The sequence below is a fragment of the Quercus robur genome, chromosome 3 (genome assembly GCF_932294415.1).
Source record: "Quercus robur chromosome 3, dhQueRobu3.1, whole genome shotgun sequence".
Classification (NCBI taxonomy): Eukaryota; Viridiplantae; Streptophyta; class Magnoliopsida; order Fagales; family Fagaceae; genus Quercus; species Quercus robur.
Genome location: NC_065536.1, coordinates 64,941,696 through 64,959,860, shown reverse-complemented (window position 1 = coordinate 64,959,860; position 18,165 = coordinate 64,941,696). Strand labels below are relative to the sequence as shown.

Below are 18,165 nucleotides of genomic sequence, written 5' to 3'. Positions count from 1 at the left end.
TTCAGCTGAAACTAGGCCAAAAAATATATAAATCAGAAAATATTCTAATTGGTCAATGTTAAGATTTAAACAGCATTAATAGGACATCAGTTCCTGGTATATTGATTAGCTGATATTGATCCCCTCATCCAAAAAAAAAAAAAATGAAGGATGATAAAATAGGGTTGATCTTGTACACACGTCACCCATCTATGATTAATCACTTAATTTTATATGCCAATATTCATATACAGGATACGCATATGCATACAAGAATAAAGCGCACACATGCACAAAAAAGTGTCCTTTTTTCCTGGACAATTCTTATTGCTCAATCAAAAAGAATTAACTATCAAGCCTCCTTTCAATTCTCCCAGTTCACATCATTATGGTAGTAGACAAAAGACCACCACCATTACCAGTCACCTTAATGTGGTACAAGATGAGCATAACTCAGCTCAAACTTCAGCAGAAGATATCAGGGGACTGTAGAGACTGTCAGTGTTCGTGGAGAACTGAATTGGCATCAATGCTGGATCCTGATAGGCAGTGACCAACTTATCAAAAAATTCATCCATTGTAGCATCATTCTGGTCTTCCCTATCCTTCTTTATCAAACTCTGTAAGTACAAAAACCAATCTCAACGTCAAGGTGAGCTGTGATAAAAAAAAAATTCTAAAGCGAGTAATGGGGTTGGGGGAAGAAACAGAAAAACTTGGTCCTTTGGCATATGGTGTGACATTATTGTGACTTGTAAACATACCTCAGCAGAGTATGCGATGAAGATGGGTCGGAAGCGCTTCCGACAATACTCATTAAAGAGAAGTGTAAGTATTGGAAGAGGGAAAATTAATGTTGAAGCTAGAGAGACCTTCTTCAGCGTGAAGATTCCCACAGCAATACAATGCATGAGTACCAGAGAAAATATCATTGAATTGTGCACAATAGGCCAAAACTTCCCTGCAGTTTCAAACTTTGGTTCATATACATTTATGAACTGCACCAAAGATTTGTAGAGCATTAGCACAAGCTACTTTGAACTTGGTCCAAAAATCTCTTTAGAACTTATAAATAAATAAATAATCTTTTGAAATTGAGCAACATGAAAAACAAAATGACATGCTCCCTTTATTTTCTTCAAAAATAGGAATTCTGAAGCACCATTGAAACAGGAAATCTTTCTAGTAACATTCTTAGGATCGTTACTACTTTTCCAACATCTGTGGCAATGTGCGATGACTAAAAGTTGTTGATAATTTTTAAACAAGAGATTTACAATGATATTATTTTAGGAGCATGCACTGTTGACCAAAGTTCTATCCATCCAAATTAAAATTATTCCAACATTTCATTACTGAATAAGTATGGAATGAAATTGATTTTTTCCAATTAGGGATTTTGACAGTAAAGACTAAAGAGAACCTGCCTAGTATTGCCTAAGGATGAAAATAATTTTTTTTTAAATCAAATGTAAATTATTTATTTGATATACAATTTCACCATGTCAAAGGAGCCCAGCTCAATATGATAAACTTAAAACGTAAATATAATGAAGTGGAGGGAAAAAAACTGAGGGAGAGCCAACTAACCTGGTTACGGTAGATGATGTATGCAAGACAGAAGTACACTAAGAGGAAGGGTAGAATGAGTGGAGCCAGAAAAAAATATGTGATCCCAAGAAGTCCAAAGAAAAGAAGTCTTGGAATGTCCCTGTGGAAAGGAATAGTAGGAACTACAAATTCTTCATCGGTATTGCTTTTACAAGGTTTTGTTATTAGACTGCCAATAAGAGGGATTAGGCGAAAGAGTTCCGATGAAGTGCTTGTCCATCCAGATGTGACAACATAAGCAATGAAAAATGATGCCTACAGCCAAAAAAATATAAACATAAAACTTAATGGTATCATACAATTATACAAAACATATAGTCATATAAAATGATGCACTTTGTATTTGTTTTGTACCACTGTAAACTACACTGTAAAGTTCATTTATTTTGACCTTTCTCATCAGACAATTATGATGATAGCATTTCATTGGCTGCAAATTTGCAGAGGTACTTGTTAGGAACCCCAAATTATACCATATGCCTTGTAATTTCCTAATAGTTGTTGTATTCACTTTAGTTAGTTAGGAATTGAACACATGTAGGTCATTTAACACATGGCTTAATTCTTAGAGCACATCTTGTATTAACTAGCCAATTATCTTAAGCCATGTGGGCCAATGAGATTAGAGCTAGTCTCCTATAAATACATGATTGTTATTTCAACATTAGATATTGAAGAATAAACCTGAAACTAGTGGTTCCATTTCCTCTCTCTAAATATTTTCCTATGGAGGGTGACTACCTCCAATTAAGAAGATTTCCCTGCGATTCCCATCAATTCCCCTAAATTCCTACCCATCCCCATTAGGAACCACTAGGTTCCTAACAGTACTAAGTAGTGACTTTTCCTAATGACAACCTCCAAGTTGTGACAATTTTATGCAAAGACTATCTTAGAATTGAGAAAAGTATAATGCACTGGGAAGCAGATATCACGGGAACCAATACAAAGAACAATTGCTAAGATAGAATTTGATTTTAAAGGCAACACGTTTTAATATGAATTTCAGAAGCATATCTGCTTCCTGGAGTGCTGAAGCTTGGGGGAAGTTCTTTTTTGGTAGTGACTGTTCAGTTCATAGTTGTCAGATTGAGCACTTCAAATCGCTGAATTTAATAAACTGACTATACTAAAACCAATTCAATCTCATAGACTGTATAAAAAATTGGATCTGATCATGAGCCCAACATACATTAGTATTTAAAAATCTGTTTCTGGGATTTGGGGGGTGGGGGACTGACAAATCCTCCTTTCTGTTTTAGGTTCTAATTTTCTCCAATTTCTTCCTAGAAAGGCTCTAAATTATTCAGTATTCAAATGCATGTTTTTATCAAACCCTTTATCATATTTAACTCATTCAACCATCCTGAGAGGCCATATGTATCCTCTCTCTCTTTCTTTTTTTTTTATGTTAAGGCTGTATATATCCTTCTTGACCATTTACTTAAGTGAAAACCTTCTCAATTAGATAATCCCTGATCTGGCACCAAATGGTCTGTTAAATCCTTAGTAATTGTGTCACCTCTCATCACCACCTAGATGATTATCAAGATTTTTCTAACATCATTGTATCTGCAAAGAAAAGAAATAACTGAAATACATTTTCACTGGCCTACATAATCACTGAAAACATTTTCTTGATCTATATAAATATTTAAAGTCCATTATGCTCCAACCCTTCATCTGAAACTCTTTATTCCGCCCCCTACTCCACATATTTTAAATACAATGCTATAACTCACTACTTCATTCGGGAAAGAATTAAAACTATATTGGACACACACACACTATAAGTATCTATCAAAATGGGCATAGGGGACAAAAACTTGGCAAGATTCAAAATGTAGGGTAGTCGGATTACCCGTAAAGTAACCAGAGTTGTAAAATGTTACCACTATCCTTTCTTTTTCTCTTTCTTTGATAAGTATCTCTCTTTTCTTTTCTTGACAAATTAAGAAATTTTATTAGAACAGAAACGAATTCAGCAAATAGCATGTAATTTCTACATCCTATAAAGTGATCACATTTGAAAATTTAAAAAAGCAATAAAATCCAAGAAAAAAACACAACAGATTATTGCCTAAAGCATGCAGCCAGTTTTATCATTATCCCTTCATATATTAGCCAAAAAGGCATAGCCAGATGGGTGGAAATATATTAAGAACTATCTGTCAAACAAAAAGTCCATAAATAGAAAATAACATTCTTCTGTAAGTTTCACTTTCTGGAATTATTTGTGCTAGCCTTTATTTTATATATATATATATATATATATATAAAACACTAAGGTAGAATTTTCAAAGGTGGAAAATTAGTCTCACCTGTGCTGGGACCGCAACAGCTAGCCTTGCAGGAATATTCTTGGGATCAAGGATGAGGGAAAGCTGATATAAAACTGATCCAGAAAATACCGTTGCAAAGAAAATGTTCCATATTGTAAACCAAAGTACTTTGTTACATGCACTCTTTTCTATATCACTATGAGAAACATATCCTTGAATAGATGAAAGCAACTCCATTATAGGAGGCACTATTTTTAGAAACAACTGAAGAATAAGACTGGGAAGGTATCCTGTAACTACTTCACTAACAAATGTTCTGCCCAAAAAAAATCATAAAATTAGTACTCTGTCACCAATAGGTTAAATAAAACAGGCATTAGATTTTCTCATGAAAACATTATAATAATAACAAATTAGATTCCTCTTGATTTTTAAGTTGCATATGGGCAATTAATAATATCACCAAATCACCCCAAATATTCAATAAAATATCAGCCAAAACCACTGCAGTTTTCATCCCCCATGCCCCATGCCCAATGGTCATTTATTTTGCATGACAAAGATTATGCAATATGATAAGTTGATATATCATTCAATGATAACTAAAACTTAAGACTTGAAACTCTCATGCTCTTCAATCTTACCAATCTCATAGCAAGCTAAATAAGTGCAATCTCCTCCTTTAAATAACACATTAGAGATAATAAAATGAAGTTAAGCCTCTCAAGGACAGACATACAAGGGGGCACCATTTCAATGTTTGTGTACCTGAGCCCCCCAGAACTAATTACACTGACAAAAAATTTCTCCCATCCCCTTGAAATTTTCTGTATCAAGACTGCTTCAGTTTGACATAAGATGCTACAGACACCTAAACAAAGTCCCTTTACAGGATGTATAATTTATATAACGAAGCAGCTTTACTCAAATTTTCATCAAAGGCGCCTTCTCTCAGTGTTGTAGGGTTAAGCAGAACCAGTAAAGAAGTGTGCATTAAATTTTAGAAAGTGGAATGTAGACCATGCAGTTCAGTAAAGAGCCTTCATTTATCAAAATAATATACCCAGCCACTCTATTTAGTGATTCTGAACTCAAATTTAATCTGAATGACAATATTTATTATTTAAAAAGTACACAGACTGGGAACTCTGAGTAGATATCCTTAATTAATAAGAGGAAGCATTACATGGGAGAAGTACAATCATACGCCTATGAGGAAGAGTCCTGTAGAATTAAGAAAGTCATTTACTAATTACATAGAAAGTCCGGCCAACTCTCAAGCTGTCTCTTTACAGCAATAGGGCTTAGATAGGGCCTTCATTGTTGTTTTGACTACTTTAGTGAACATAAGATCAAGGGGGAATCAAGTAGCCAAGTTCCTTTCAGTCAATGGCAAAAGCCAGTAAGCCACGTACAACTAAAGCTAAAATGTACTACAAAAACCAGATTCTTATTTGTGTGGTGGCAACGCCATAGATATGCAAAATTCAACTATTTTAGACGTCTAAATATCCATTTATGGACTTCAATCTAGTTATTACAATTCAATAAGGGGAAGAATCATTCTGAACCATTGTTAGCACAAGTATGCATCATGATACCAAATTCTCTGTTTAGTGAAACTGCACTAGCTCCTGGATACTCTTTTGACCAAAGATTGTTTATGCTTTTAGTGGCAATTGCCAACCTTTTAAATTTCATGATTAGTTTAAATGGTGGAGATTCCATTTTAACTGTATAATCACATAATCAGAATAGTAGTGATGAATACTTCGGACATATTCCAGTATCATCTTGAAAACTCTAAATGCTCCAAAATATCTTTTTAATGTGCGTATTTATGTTGTCGCTTGTAATACTCATTGTAAATTGTAATTTTTGGGGATATGAAACTTTGGTTAAAGAGATAGGGAGAGTTAGTTTAACAAAAACAACAAATATAACAATTCTGATGATTACTTACATGGTAAGAATGCTCTCCAGGAAAGGCAACCAAACTTCCAACTGACTCAGGTTAGTAAGACCTTGCACAAATACAACAGGAAGAAGGAATAAGATTGTAAGGAGAATACATGCAACTATAACCACCAGCTTAGAAATCCATCTCCGAAAGAATGTTGAAGTAAAGAAAGGCCAGTAAACATCATGAGGTTCAGGAGCTTGCTCTGTGACCCAATGTGTGGGATTTATTGATTGTTGTAAGTGAAAAGCAGTGGCAGCACCATAACGGGTCTTGAAAGACACAAAGGCAGCTGGAATTTCCTTTTACATTCAAGAAAAAATAGATATTAATAGGATGAACCAGGTACCACAATAATATCAAAAAGTCAACCAAGCATTATGAATACATCAAACTCATTAATTACAAAGGTAGCTTACTGTAAAACAAGAATGTTATACCATTTCATGATCATGAAAAACACTTTCAGCAAGATAGCTAAAAACTTAACAAATTATTGCTAATGTATTTCATTGAGATGTATAATTATTAATAATGTATTTTTGATAAACCTAGTGGTCATATCAAACAAATACCAGAACATATAAATTCTTAATTATCTGAATAAGGTCCAAACAAAAAATGGCACAATATAATGAAAGACAAGTTTTCTTCAAGAAAACAAAAAAAATAGTTTTAGCACATACGTCTCCTGCCAATGAAAGCTCTGATTGCTCCAATCTCACATTCTCCTCTATGTTCTCTAACTTTTTCTCATAATGATCCACAAGATCAACCTTGCGTCCAAATAATCCAAAACAACCCGCACGCCCATACTTGTGTTCAGTGGAATTTCCTTGCAAGCGAACAATCCGTTTGTATAACTTCTTTGCGTCATTCTCAGGGAAAAAGATGAAACATTGTTAGCAACAAGGCATGCAAATCACGAAATAGCACCCACATTTTCAATTCAATAGTTAAAATATTTGTGTTTTATTCACTATACAATTTACCACTAAAAATAATTTTTAAAAAAATGTTAAATTTACGTAAAACCTACATTGAATCACCCAGAAATAAAGGCGCAACTTTTCATACACATTCAACCGTTTTCTTTGTAAGAACACCCGGCTATTTATTTAATAAAGCTACTGAAGTGTTACTGTTCATGCTTGTATCGCTATGTTCTTTAGGATATTTATGTCTATGCATTTACTTTTTATTCAAGACAATGTGTATTGTCAGGACTAAATTAATTAACAGTTATGATCTGATGTCTTTTTCCTCTGACAATAGGGGTTATGAAAACTTCATATTGGACTAGTGACTTCTTTATTATGAAATTGATTTTTTCTTGTCACTTATTTTCAAGGCTCTAGAATTTTACTTTTTTTTAGCACACTTGGGAGGTTGTCCCTACATTTCCACTAAGAAACATAGGCTTCAACAGAAGATCAAAGTACGCATATGTTAGATCACTTCCTCCTCTTGGCATTTCCTACGGAGGCATCCGGGGTTCAAATTCCCCCTTCCCAAGTATTGAATTATAAAAAATATATATATTGGCTAATTCCATGTGACAAACATAGTGTTTAAGGGTTGTAATTTATGGAATTAAAGTCTGGTTAAAAGTCTGTCAAGAGCTGCTGTTGAAAACTAAAGACAATTTTCGATCAAGCGAAATCATCAAGCCAACAATTCAAAATTATGTTTGAAAACAAATTTGTGTCTATCCTAAACCATACTATATAAGGCACATTAAGCAAAAAACATTTGGAAAGAGAGAGAGCAGCCACACAATATAGATTTTGAAGTGTTTCCCCATGAGCCTAAACAGAGAAACTCATCCTTCTGCTTTAATCCAAAAGCAACAAAAACAAGTTGTGTGTGTTCCTATACGCCTTAAACCTTAAAACTTTCTTCGAAACCATAAATATTATTTTCAGTGAGTTTACTATGGAAAATCTTCTAGCAGTTCCTAGGAGTTCTAGAGGTTCTAGTTTGTGAAGATGAGGTTATTTGAGAGGATCTCTATAGAAGGATTCCAAAGGTTCTAGGAGTGCTGCAGTAGGAAGGAAGGCTGGGGTTTGCAAAGGTTACAAAGAGAGTTTTAGAGAGCAAATGTTTTGTAAGTATAGGCCATTCTAACTATTCCTTTATAGTGAATTTTCTAATGGGATTGGGTCCTGGAGTGGTTTTTCCATTGAAGATGTTCTCAATGGTTTTCCAATTTATTACCAAATCTATATTGTTTACTGCTTTAGATTTGGTATACTAAAACTGTGGTTGAATCCTTGTGCTGGACTTTCTTGGAATAACTCGGAACTTATTGAATAAATTTGATTAATTCATGCTGAATAAGCTGTAGAGGGTCTACATAATATTTTTTTCAGCATACATTATACTGTTCTCTTGAACTATTGTCGAGAGACATAACAAGTAAATACTAGTAATAATGCTCAACCATGTGTCCATTTACTACTTCCTCAATCACAAAGTCAGTCTTCAGAAATACATAACAAAAATAGGAGAAAAATTGCAAGCACTCAAAAATACAAAACATATATAGAAAAACAATTGGACCATCAATCACAAGTTCCATTTGACACAGATGTCAAAGGTAAAATCATTGAGATAATCAAGCACAAGACTCAGAATTTCCTGACAATTAATTGGATTTTTCAGAAAGAAGAATTTCATTTTGAGGAGAGGCAAAACCGAAAACATACCCACACTGCAAGGATAATAAACATCAGAATAAATGCTTACAATGAGACCTCGAAGTTTGTTTGTTCGATGAACAACTGTATGTGACAAATATGTTGAAGGGTGATACTCCTTAAAGAAGGTCTCAATACTGTTACTGATGCTGCTCCCAACAGAAACAGGGATACTACGAACTACAACGGTGAACTGATGCGGCTGAGGTTTGGATGAATAAAAATAAGCAATCCTTTTTGAAGAGATATAATTATATTCCTGCAGAATCAAAAGTTAATCAGCAAACAGATCAAGTTTTGGCTCTCATATGACTATTGTAACCATAGTTTTATTCATTTACACATTTTAGCATTTTGTCTTGCTTTGCCAAGAATTTGCATGTTTTAACTAGTAAGTTAGAAATATATTCAGATGCACAGTCAATATTTTCCTCTCCAAGAAACCACCATGTGGTGAGTGAAGATCTCCACCAAGATATAAAAATAAGGAAACGACTTAGGTACAATTCCTTAGGTTCTCCAATTGAATTCATTGCACGGTTGTATTGACCAATGCAACAAAAATAGTGTTATCTTTTCCAAAGACAATTTAATTAAACTGTAGTTCCTTGGTCAATGCAACTGCATGGTTGAATTTAATTGGGGAACCTAAGGCCCCCCACCACCAAAAAAAAAAAAGTGTCCCAGTCATAAAAAAGTTTTCATTTTTAATCTCATGTAAAAGCGATTTGACATTGGAGATTTCTGTTAAAGAAGTATTGATCTCAGATAGCTAGAGCTCTTATTTAGTCATCAAGATAGAACTGCACAAAATTGACTTACATAATACAGTAGATACCAGATAAATATAGTGACAACATAGACAGCGCTGAAGTGAACCCATAAACTGCACCAAAAAAAGTGTAAGTTTTCCTTCACACTTATATACCGTGTAAGAATACAAGAAAATATTCTATATGGAATGGGGAAGTTCATCAATTACTTAGAATACACTAAAGCGTTAAGATATAAGTGTGAAGTATGAAATGTACCCATACCGAACAGATTTCCTCAAATTTCACTGACAAAATCCTTATACTTGACGAAGAAAAGAAGCATATCTTCAATTTCACCCAAATTGCTAGGTTACTTAATTAGCATATAGGTTTTACTCAGGCTGGAAACTCTCTTTCCATGGCAAAGATACCTAGATTGCAAGTTAAGGTATTAATAGATGTCCTTCTCCCACTAAAACGGGACAAAGGACAGCAGTTAGATTTGGCTTAAAATGATTGAACCCTAGCTTTCCCCACTTTCTAATAAAATTTAGCACCATTATTCATTCTGATTTTCTGAAATTACTTCACCCTAAACTTTGTTTCATCTGAAAATAAAATTGAGGTAACATTTACCTTTTTGAGCCACTGCTTATATTGGAAATGGTAAATACATCCAGAGAATTATTTGAAAAATCAGAAAAGTCAACATCTTCAAGCTGATCTCCTGTGCAGTTCACTGGAAGAATTACAAAGATCCCAATAATCCCAGCAACCACAAATACTTTCAAACTGCAGTATTCACATAAAAGCATGATTGCTGAGTCAAGATCACAGATTTTTTTTTTTTTTTGGGGGGGGGGTGGGGGGGGGGGGGGTAGGAATAACCAATTAAAATGCTGAACACCAATGTCAACAGCAAGAACCGTCAAAGATGCTTTATAATGGTAGAAATGAGAAGACCACTCCAAAAAAAAATAATTTGTGTTTGTTATGAATGACCAGACATGTTTAACTGAAATGACACATCCACATTGATAAACTACTTGGAAATGGTGAATTCAATCACTTAACCGCTATTCTAACACTTCCACTCACGTCATGGGTGGCCCAACATGTGGAATATTTAAATGAGCAGTAAAGTGAATATAGGATTGGATTCAAAACCACTTGCTCTAAAATCATGATAAACTACCACGTCCCAAAAATTTAAGGTGGTAGCAAACGGTGATTTTAATCACTTGAGACAATTGCAATTATAATATTACCCTCTACTAAGTAATAGAATCTTGCTGCTGCGGATTGTGTATGTAACTCTAATTCTAAAAGGGGAAAAACCGTGAGGTGCTTGCCTAGATACCTATATTCTTGAACAATAGGTAACTATGCAATCATCTGGACAAGGATACATGCAGCTAAGTACTCATTGTATTGATTTTAAGTGTTTGTGTACTTCTATTTTAGTGTCACATTCATTTGTGATAGTTAGTGGAAGTTCCTTTATGACTAAAAAATCAAATGAAAAATACAAAGACAATGGACTTAGGAAAAAGGACTCTAAGTCAATAATAGGTGCCACCCATGGCACTTTGCAAACTTCTCTCTTTCCTTTCTTTTAAGTCATTCTTTGTTACTCAACCATTCTCTCAATCTTTGGCCTTGAATTCCAGCGCCACGTTTTAGAGTATAATACACCTACAATCCAAAGAGTCTCAACTTAGAACCTTGCTTAATGCATGTTCTTCAGCAACAGCACGCTCTAATGTTTTTTGCATGTTCCTGTGCCTATAATTTATCCAGTCTTTATCCAATTATTTGCAATCCACAAGACACCATTTCTCTCCCATGAAAAGTAAACATACAAACAAACAATATTTACATGATCAAACTGAGAAGAAAACATTGGTTTACACATAAAAGCTTTGTTTGCTGACAACAACATTTTCTTGTGAAGGACTTAGATTACCTGAAGGTTATAATGCGCATATAAACCACAGCATCCAATCCTGATTTTGACAGTAGTTCCTCTTCAGAAAGCTTCCAAGCCTTTCTCACCCAACCAGGGGAAGGTATTAGTCTTTCTAGGTTGAAACGACTTCTCCTTTTGGAAGTTCCTTCCACCAGCAAGCGTGGTATATAAACATCATAATAAAATGGTTGTTTCCTCAATATAGAGTACAATGTGAAGAATAAAACACATAGCCCAAAATTTATTAACAGTGACGTTAGAAGAGCAGACACAAGCATTTCTGCCGAGTAATCTCAAGACCTTGAATTATATGATCTATCAACGACCAAGCTGCAATCATAAAGAAAATACTTAAGGCAACCAATATAAAGTTCACATAGAACTTAAGTCAACAGTTGTAAGAAGTACAAGAGAGTGCAACAACAATTTTTGTACAAGCATATAAATGAAAATTTATGAGATACAGCCGGGTGGTGCAGCTTGTTCGTTAAAATAAGCAACTGTGCCAGATGGAAATGCAGAAAAACAGTGGCACAACAGTACTTAAAATCCAAAACCAAATATTCCTAAAAAGTTCATAATTATATGTCTTTTGGGTGTGAACAAGTGAATTATACATACATACATACATATATATAAAAATATCCCTAAGGCGTTTATTGTCAGCCATATGCAAGATACTTCACAAAATGACAGCTTAATTAACATTTAAACCTTTTTTTTTTCTAATTTTTATTGGAATAAGTCATTGTATTTAACCCAAAATCTTCTCTTCTCCTTCTTCTTTAACTTTTTGGATTATCTTTATTAAGCAATCAACTCATAGCCATCAACATGGGTAGAATTATTAACATTTGCATTTTTGCAACAGTTTTGTAATAAAAACTCATATAAGATTTTCATATCAAGCCTAAAGCTGAGATACCCAGATACTTAATTTGGATTCAGAGGCTTAAATATCATGCATGTTCAAGTTCAAGAAGCCAGAGAAGTGAATTCAAAGAGAAAAATTTCCAAACAAAACCACCAATCAAAAAACCAAAAGAACATAACAATAATCATAGTATGATTCGAAAGTAGGAGAGAAATCCAAACCTCGTATCGTTTGAAGCGTGTGAAACTAAGTGAAGAGCATCACAAGTGTAAACATGGTCGAAATGATTGAGGAAAATGTTCCTTTGATGAAGGAATTTTTTGTCTCCTAGTACTTCCCAGGGAAATCTAAATCTAATCAGCACCGAATTCAACTGTTAGTTGCTCTGATGTTGATTACCAAAAATGCCCCTGTCATATGCTACGTTCTTGGGTTTTTGTGAGTATTTATCAACTTATGCATCATGAAAGTTTTGGCCGATTTTTGGCCGACACCCCCACCGATATTTTTCCTGTTGGGGGGTGTTTATTACCATTTTGAATTGTTAGAATGAGTGATACAGAAGAATTGAAGAAATTACTCCATATATCTAATATATTTTATTCAAATTCATGTGGCTTTGATCAGATGAGATAGTTTGAGTGTGTTGTGTAAACATATGTCGAATCTCATATAAATTGTTTACTAAGCGTTCGTTTGGAAATAATTTATCTAATTTTTTGTTAAAATATTTTTGCTAAAAGTGTGTTAAAATATACTCGTATTTTGAAAAAAAAAAATTTTAAATGTGGTTTTAAAAAATTGTACATAAAAACTAAAAGTTGATACCAAACAAATTAAGTACCTGTTTGGATACAGATGATTTTGCATCTGCGTTTTTTTTTTTTTTTTTGAGAAGCGCATTATAGAAACGAGAAAATGGGTCCAGTGGATTTATGCACTGTTCACGGGACCCACAAATCTCTTTTTTCAACAAAACTTTCATTAAAAATGGGTCCCACGGCACTATTCACACATTTAAAACTTATTTCGCTACAGTGTTTTCAATTTTCAACAAAATAAGCGATATTCAAACACACCCTAAGTAGGTGTTTAGCAAAAATAATTTTTGCTAATTTATTTTACTATTCAGCTTATTTTTGGTACTATTCATGGGTTCCACTGCACTTTTTAGTACTATTCATGGGTCCTACTGTACTATTTCAGCTAACTTTTACCTTTATCTATAATACTTTCATTAAAAAGTTTTTAGTTTCAATAAAATAAACGAATCTCAAACAGATCTTAAGTGTGTGTTTGGCATGAATTATTTTTGCCAACTTATTTTTGCTACTATTTATGGAGTTCCACTTTATTTTTTGGTACTATTCATGAGTCCCACTATACTTTTGGGTACTATTCATAGGTATTACTATACTATTTCAACTAATTTTTGTATTTATATACAGTATTTTTAATAAAAAAAATTTCAATTTTAACAAAATAAATGGATTTTAAACCAAGACTAATTTTTGGGCTTATAAGCGGTCACAAAAAACCCAATATTATAATTTAACTATTATCGAGGCCTCCTTGGGTCCTCAACATGGAAATTTTGGAGTTATTCTGTTTTGGGATATCTTTGATTTGATGGGGGTCTTTAATATGAGGATATTTTGGGAACGTAGTTTTGAGGAGAGGTAAAGAAATTGTTATTCAACGCCTTGAAACGTTAGTAGGTCCAACCGCTAGTCAAATACGCGCGAAGAGTTGATTGAATACTGAATTCAGAACTTTGAATTGAAGTGTAGCCCACTACCGAATTAAATAATAATAATAATAAAAAATAAAAAAAAATAGAAGCTTAGGTCGGTACTAGTAACCGTTTTCTTCAAGTTTTATTGCAAATTTAAAGCAAACCAATCCAAACTTGTTAATTAGGTAGCTACCATTCTCGATCAAATTCTATTCCTTATCATTAATTAGGTACGCTTAGTAGTTGTGTTTTTACTACATTCTCAAAAAAAAAAAAAAAAAAGTAGTTCTGTTTTTACTTAAAATGTCAATTTATTTCTACATCTTGTTTATATAAATATATATATATATATATAATATTCCGTTTTTTAAGGTATGATTAAACTTTTATACCCCTTGTTATTTTAAACAAAATAACAATAATATACAACCAAGCGTTAGCATCAAAAATTTTGAAATCAATTATGGATCGTTAATAGAGTAATCATAGTCAACTAGGTGTATTATTTTCCATCTTTAATTGATATGCATTTTTTTGCTACTATTAATGTTATTTTAGTTACACTCTAAATGCAATACATTGAATTTTCCAATCAAATCCAAACATGTGGTTGTATTAACCAATAAAAGACAAACGATGGCATTAGCATCAGTCTTACCAAAGTAGAATTTCAACAAAATTATAATTCTCCTATATCAGCCTCAACAAAAAGGGAAAGTCAAACTAATTTTTGAATAGTACCTCAATACATGTATTGAGACATTGTAGCTCAACAAACCAATTTATTTCATTTTATATTATGTCTCTTTTGTTGACCCTCTCTCAAGCTCAAGCTTTCACCATCTTAGACTCTGCCACAGAATTGGTTTTAGAGCTAGTTTACATTCTCAACCAAGGAAGCAAGGACCCACAAACCTGAAACATCAAACTCGCATCGTACACCATTTCAAAGTGGGTTGTGTCGCAATTTCGGAGGACAATGGTTATGATCTAGTGGTTGGGTTATGATCTAGTGGTGGGAAAAAATTGGAAAATAACACTAAGTTGCAAACAATTTCGTTAGTTAGCAATATTTTCAAACTATTTAGCAAATTAATATCTCGAGTTTCTTAGACTCGAGTTCACTGTAGTAACTCGAGTCTTAGAAACTCGAATTTTGTGTGTCCACAAGGAACTCGAGTCTTAGAGACTCGAGTTCCATGGAACTTGAGTTTCTATAACTCGAGTTGCTACAGTAAACTTGAGTCTCTCAAGCTCGAGATGTTAGTTTGCTAAATAGTTTGAAAATGTTGCTAACTAACGAAATTGTTTGCAACTCGGTATTATCTTCCAATTTTTTTCTTTAGTGGTGCGTCGCTGACATGGATCTATTTTGGTGTCTTTTCTTTTTTTTTCTTTTTGTACGTTGGGTCTATTTGGATTTGATGTGTGATGTTAGATCTATTCAGGCGATTTGTGTTTGATTTAGAGTTTAATGTTGAATCTGATTAGGTTGGTCTGGGTTTGATGTGGTTGGAATTTTTTTTTTTTTTTTTTTTTTTTATCATTATTTTTGAAACATTTTAGTTTTTCTTTTTTTTTTTTTCTTTTTTTGAGAAACAAAACATTTTATTTTTGAAACATTTTAGTTAGTTGTCATATTTGCAAAACTATTTAGAAAACTAGCACTTCGAGGCTCTAAAACTCATGTTCAAGGATGCAGCTTGATTCTCTTAGACTTGAGTTACAAGTGGTGGCAATCTGATCTACATTGTATGTTTTTCTTCCTCCTCTATTAATTTTCTTCTTCTTTTTTCTTATCTTGCATTCCTGTGTTCCTTCTATAGGACTCAAGTCTAAGAAACTCGTGGAACCTCTATTCGTCTTCTTCTTCTTTTTTTCTTATTTTGCGTTCCTATGTTCCTTTTATAGAACTCGAGTCTAAGAAACTCAAGTTCCATGTGGTTAATTGTTCCATGGCAGCACTAAAACTCGAATTTCACCGATCTGGAGTCTCAAGACTCAAAATTCTAAGGCCCTATTTGGTTTGGAGTTAACTCAGAACTCTTTTCTCATCACTTATATCTTTAACTCATATCTCATATCTGTAATCTTATTTTTCTCCTAACTCTATCCCAATTGTGTTTGGCTCAAAAACTTGGGTGTAGTTTTCAGTTAAAACACTCTTAATGGTGGAGCCTACAAGCTGACTTTGGTTAGAACGGTAACTCGCATGAACAACCACCGCACAAAACATAGCAACCACTACCAAGCTAAACCCAGCAACCACCACCAAGTTAAACCCAACAACCACCGATCCCAACTCTTAACCCACCGATCCCAACCTTCAAAAACCTGATCCATTGCAACCACCACATAAAACACCAATCGGAACCCATAAACCCACCGTGATAGATCGGCCTTTTCTCTGCTTCTCCTATGTCAGATCGGTGAAGAAGAAAGAATATTTATGTGATGAGAAAGGTGAAGAGGAAAGAATAAAGAAATTGAGAAGAAGAAGAAGAAGAAGAATGAAGAAAGAATAAAGAAAAGGAGAAATTAGAACAAGCAAGTGGGTGTTAGCGAAGAAGAAGACAGAAGAAAGGAAAATTTGTGTTTGCTTCTGGGTTCCAGCGTAGAAGAAGAAAGAAGAAGAAAAGAAAGAAAAAGAAATGAGTTTTGTGAGATGTAGTTTGACTTGATGAGACAACACGTTAAGATGGCCCCAAATGTGATTAAATTTACAAAAATGTCATCATAACTCATAACTCTAAATCTGAAAACAAGAAAAATTTGTTCTCATTTCCCATAACTCTAACTCAATTTTTTAGGTAATTAGTTATGGAAATTAAGAATGAAAACTAAACCAAACAACCTCACTTGGTGTGGGATCTATGAAAAGTGAGTAATGAGTGATGAAAACTGAGTGATAAGTGATAAAAACACCCTAAATCAAACACCCCCTAAATTTCCCAAATAGTTTGAAAAACATGCTTACTAATGAAATAGTCTCTAAAATTATGCTAGATGGCATATATTCCTATGTGGTTGTGTTAGTTTGATTTAAAGAATTAACTCTCAAGACGGAAGTTATCCTCTCGACGTTGTATTCATGCCTGTTTGAAATGCAAACCATAGTATTTATTCTTATGTAAATGAGAATAAAAAACAAGAGATACATTTTCTCGAAATATGGACTAATGGAAATATAACTCCTAAAGAAGCACTTCATGAAGCCTCCCAGAATTTGATTGAGTTATTTATTCCTTTTTTTCAAACGGGGGAAGTGTGAAAAAAAAATTTAAATAGAGTATATTAAGTCTCATATCAAAAAGAGATCAGTCCAAGCCCACCATTAAATAGAGTTTGTTAAGTGTGATATCAAAAAGAGATCAGCATAACAAAAAAGACAAACAATCGAGTAGCTAAATATATATTTAAGCAGTATCATTATTATTAATAAATTTTAGTATTTTACAAGTGAGCTAAGATTGATAATACGGGCCACGAGTCAACAAAAAGTCTTTTCACCATCGATGAATATTGGGCACTAACTAGAGTCCAAAGCCCATTCTATATACAAGCAATTTCAACTTAGGCATTTGACAAAATTGAGTTATCGAGTCAAGTGCCTCAGTGGGCTTTCGGAATAAGCATTGCTCGGTACGCATTAGTAAACACATTCTATATGTAAACAATTTCAACTTTGGCATTCAACAAAGCTGAGTTATAAAATCTGTCGGCTTTTAGGAATAAGCTTTGCTAAGTACGCATTAAAATACTCATTGGGCTTGAGAAATGGACAGGGGCCGCGCGAACGCAGGCCCCCACTTGCAGAAATTATGACGTACACTCTCCCACTTGGGGAGATGTTAGCGGGGCATTCCTCCTTCCAGTGCAATGGAAGCCACCCTACTAGGCCATGAGCCTTTTTGATCACCCATTGACCCCGCCCAGGTAAGTATAATTTTAGTGCCACCCTCCCTTTCTTTTTATATCACTCGTCTCGCCCCTCCTCATTCCCACTCTTCCGATGTGGGACTAAATGAGTCAAGTGCCACAAACAAACTACAAAGCCACTTTAGGGGTCTCTTTGGATTGAACTTATTTTATTGAAACTGAAAACTGAATACACTGTAGCAAAATAATTTTTAAATGTGTGAATAGTATCGTGGGACCCATTTTTAATAAAAAAGTTGATAAAAAGTGAAGTTTATGGGACCCGTGAACAGTGTACAAGTACATTGTTCACAGAAAACCGGTCAACAGTTGCGACTAAAAAGGTCAAAAAAAAAAAAAAAAAAAAAAAGGAAAACGCGGAC

At 33.9% G+C, this 18,165-nt stretch overlaps 1 protein-coding gene and 1 non-coding gene across 4 annotated transcripts; both read right to left on the bottom strand.

Annotated features, from left to right (window-relative positions):
• Positions 1 to 12,520, bottom strand: LOC126718920 (CSC1-like protein At1g69450). 3 transcript variants are annotated; one of them, XM_050421322.1, is made up of 11 exons: positions 12,351 to 12,519; positions 11,253 to 11,585; positions 9,923 to 10,078; positions 9,354 to 9,417; positions 8,581 to 8,790; positions 6,519 to 6,710; positions 5,836 to 6,134; positions 3,912 to 4,188; positions 1,570 to 1,845; positions 744 to 977; positions 1 to 599 (listed from the first exon to the last, which is right to left on the bottom strand). In XM_050421322.1, the coding sequence occupies exons 2-11, from the start codon at positions 11,531 to 11,533 to the stop codon at positions 438 to 440; spliced, it is 2,151 nt and encodes a 716-aa protein (XP_050277279.1). In that variant the 5' UTR covers positions 11,534 to 11,585; positions 12,351 to 12,519; the 3' UTR covers positions 1 to 437. The 3 variants fall into 3 exon arrangements, 2 of the variants coding, with proteins under 2 accessions (XP_050277279.1, XP_050277280.1); XM_050421323.1 differs by having other exon boundaries at positions 6,519 to 6,698; XR_007653147.1 differs by having other exon boundaries at positions 538 to 599; positions 744 to 940; positions 12,351 to 12,520.
• Positions 12,521 to 17,646: 5,126 nt separating this feature from the next.
• LOC126720135 (U1 spliceosomal RNA) lies at positions 17,647 to 17,808 on the bottom strand. The gene has a single exon (XR_007653290.1). It is a non-coding gene; the product is annotated as a U1 spliceosomal RNA (small nuclear RNA).
• Between the last annotated feature and the right edge of the window lie 357 nt (positions 17,809 to 18,165).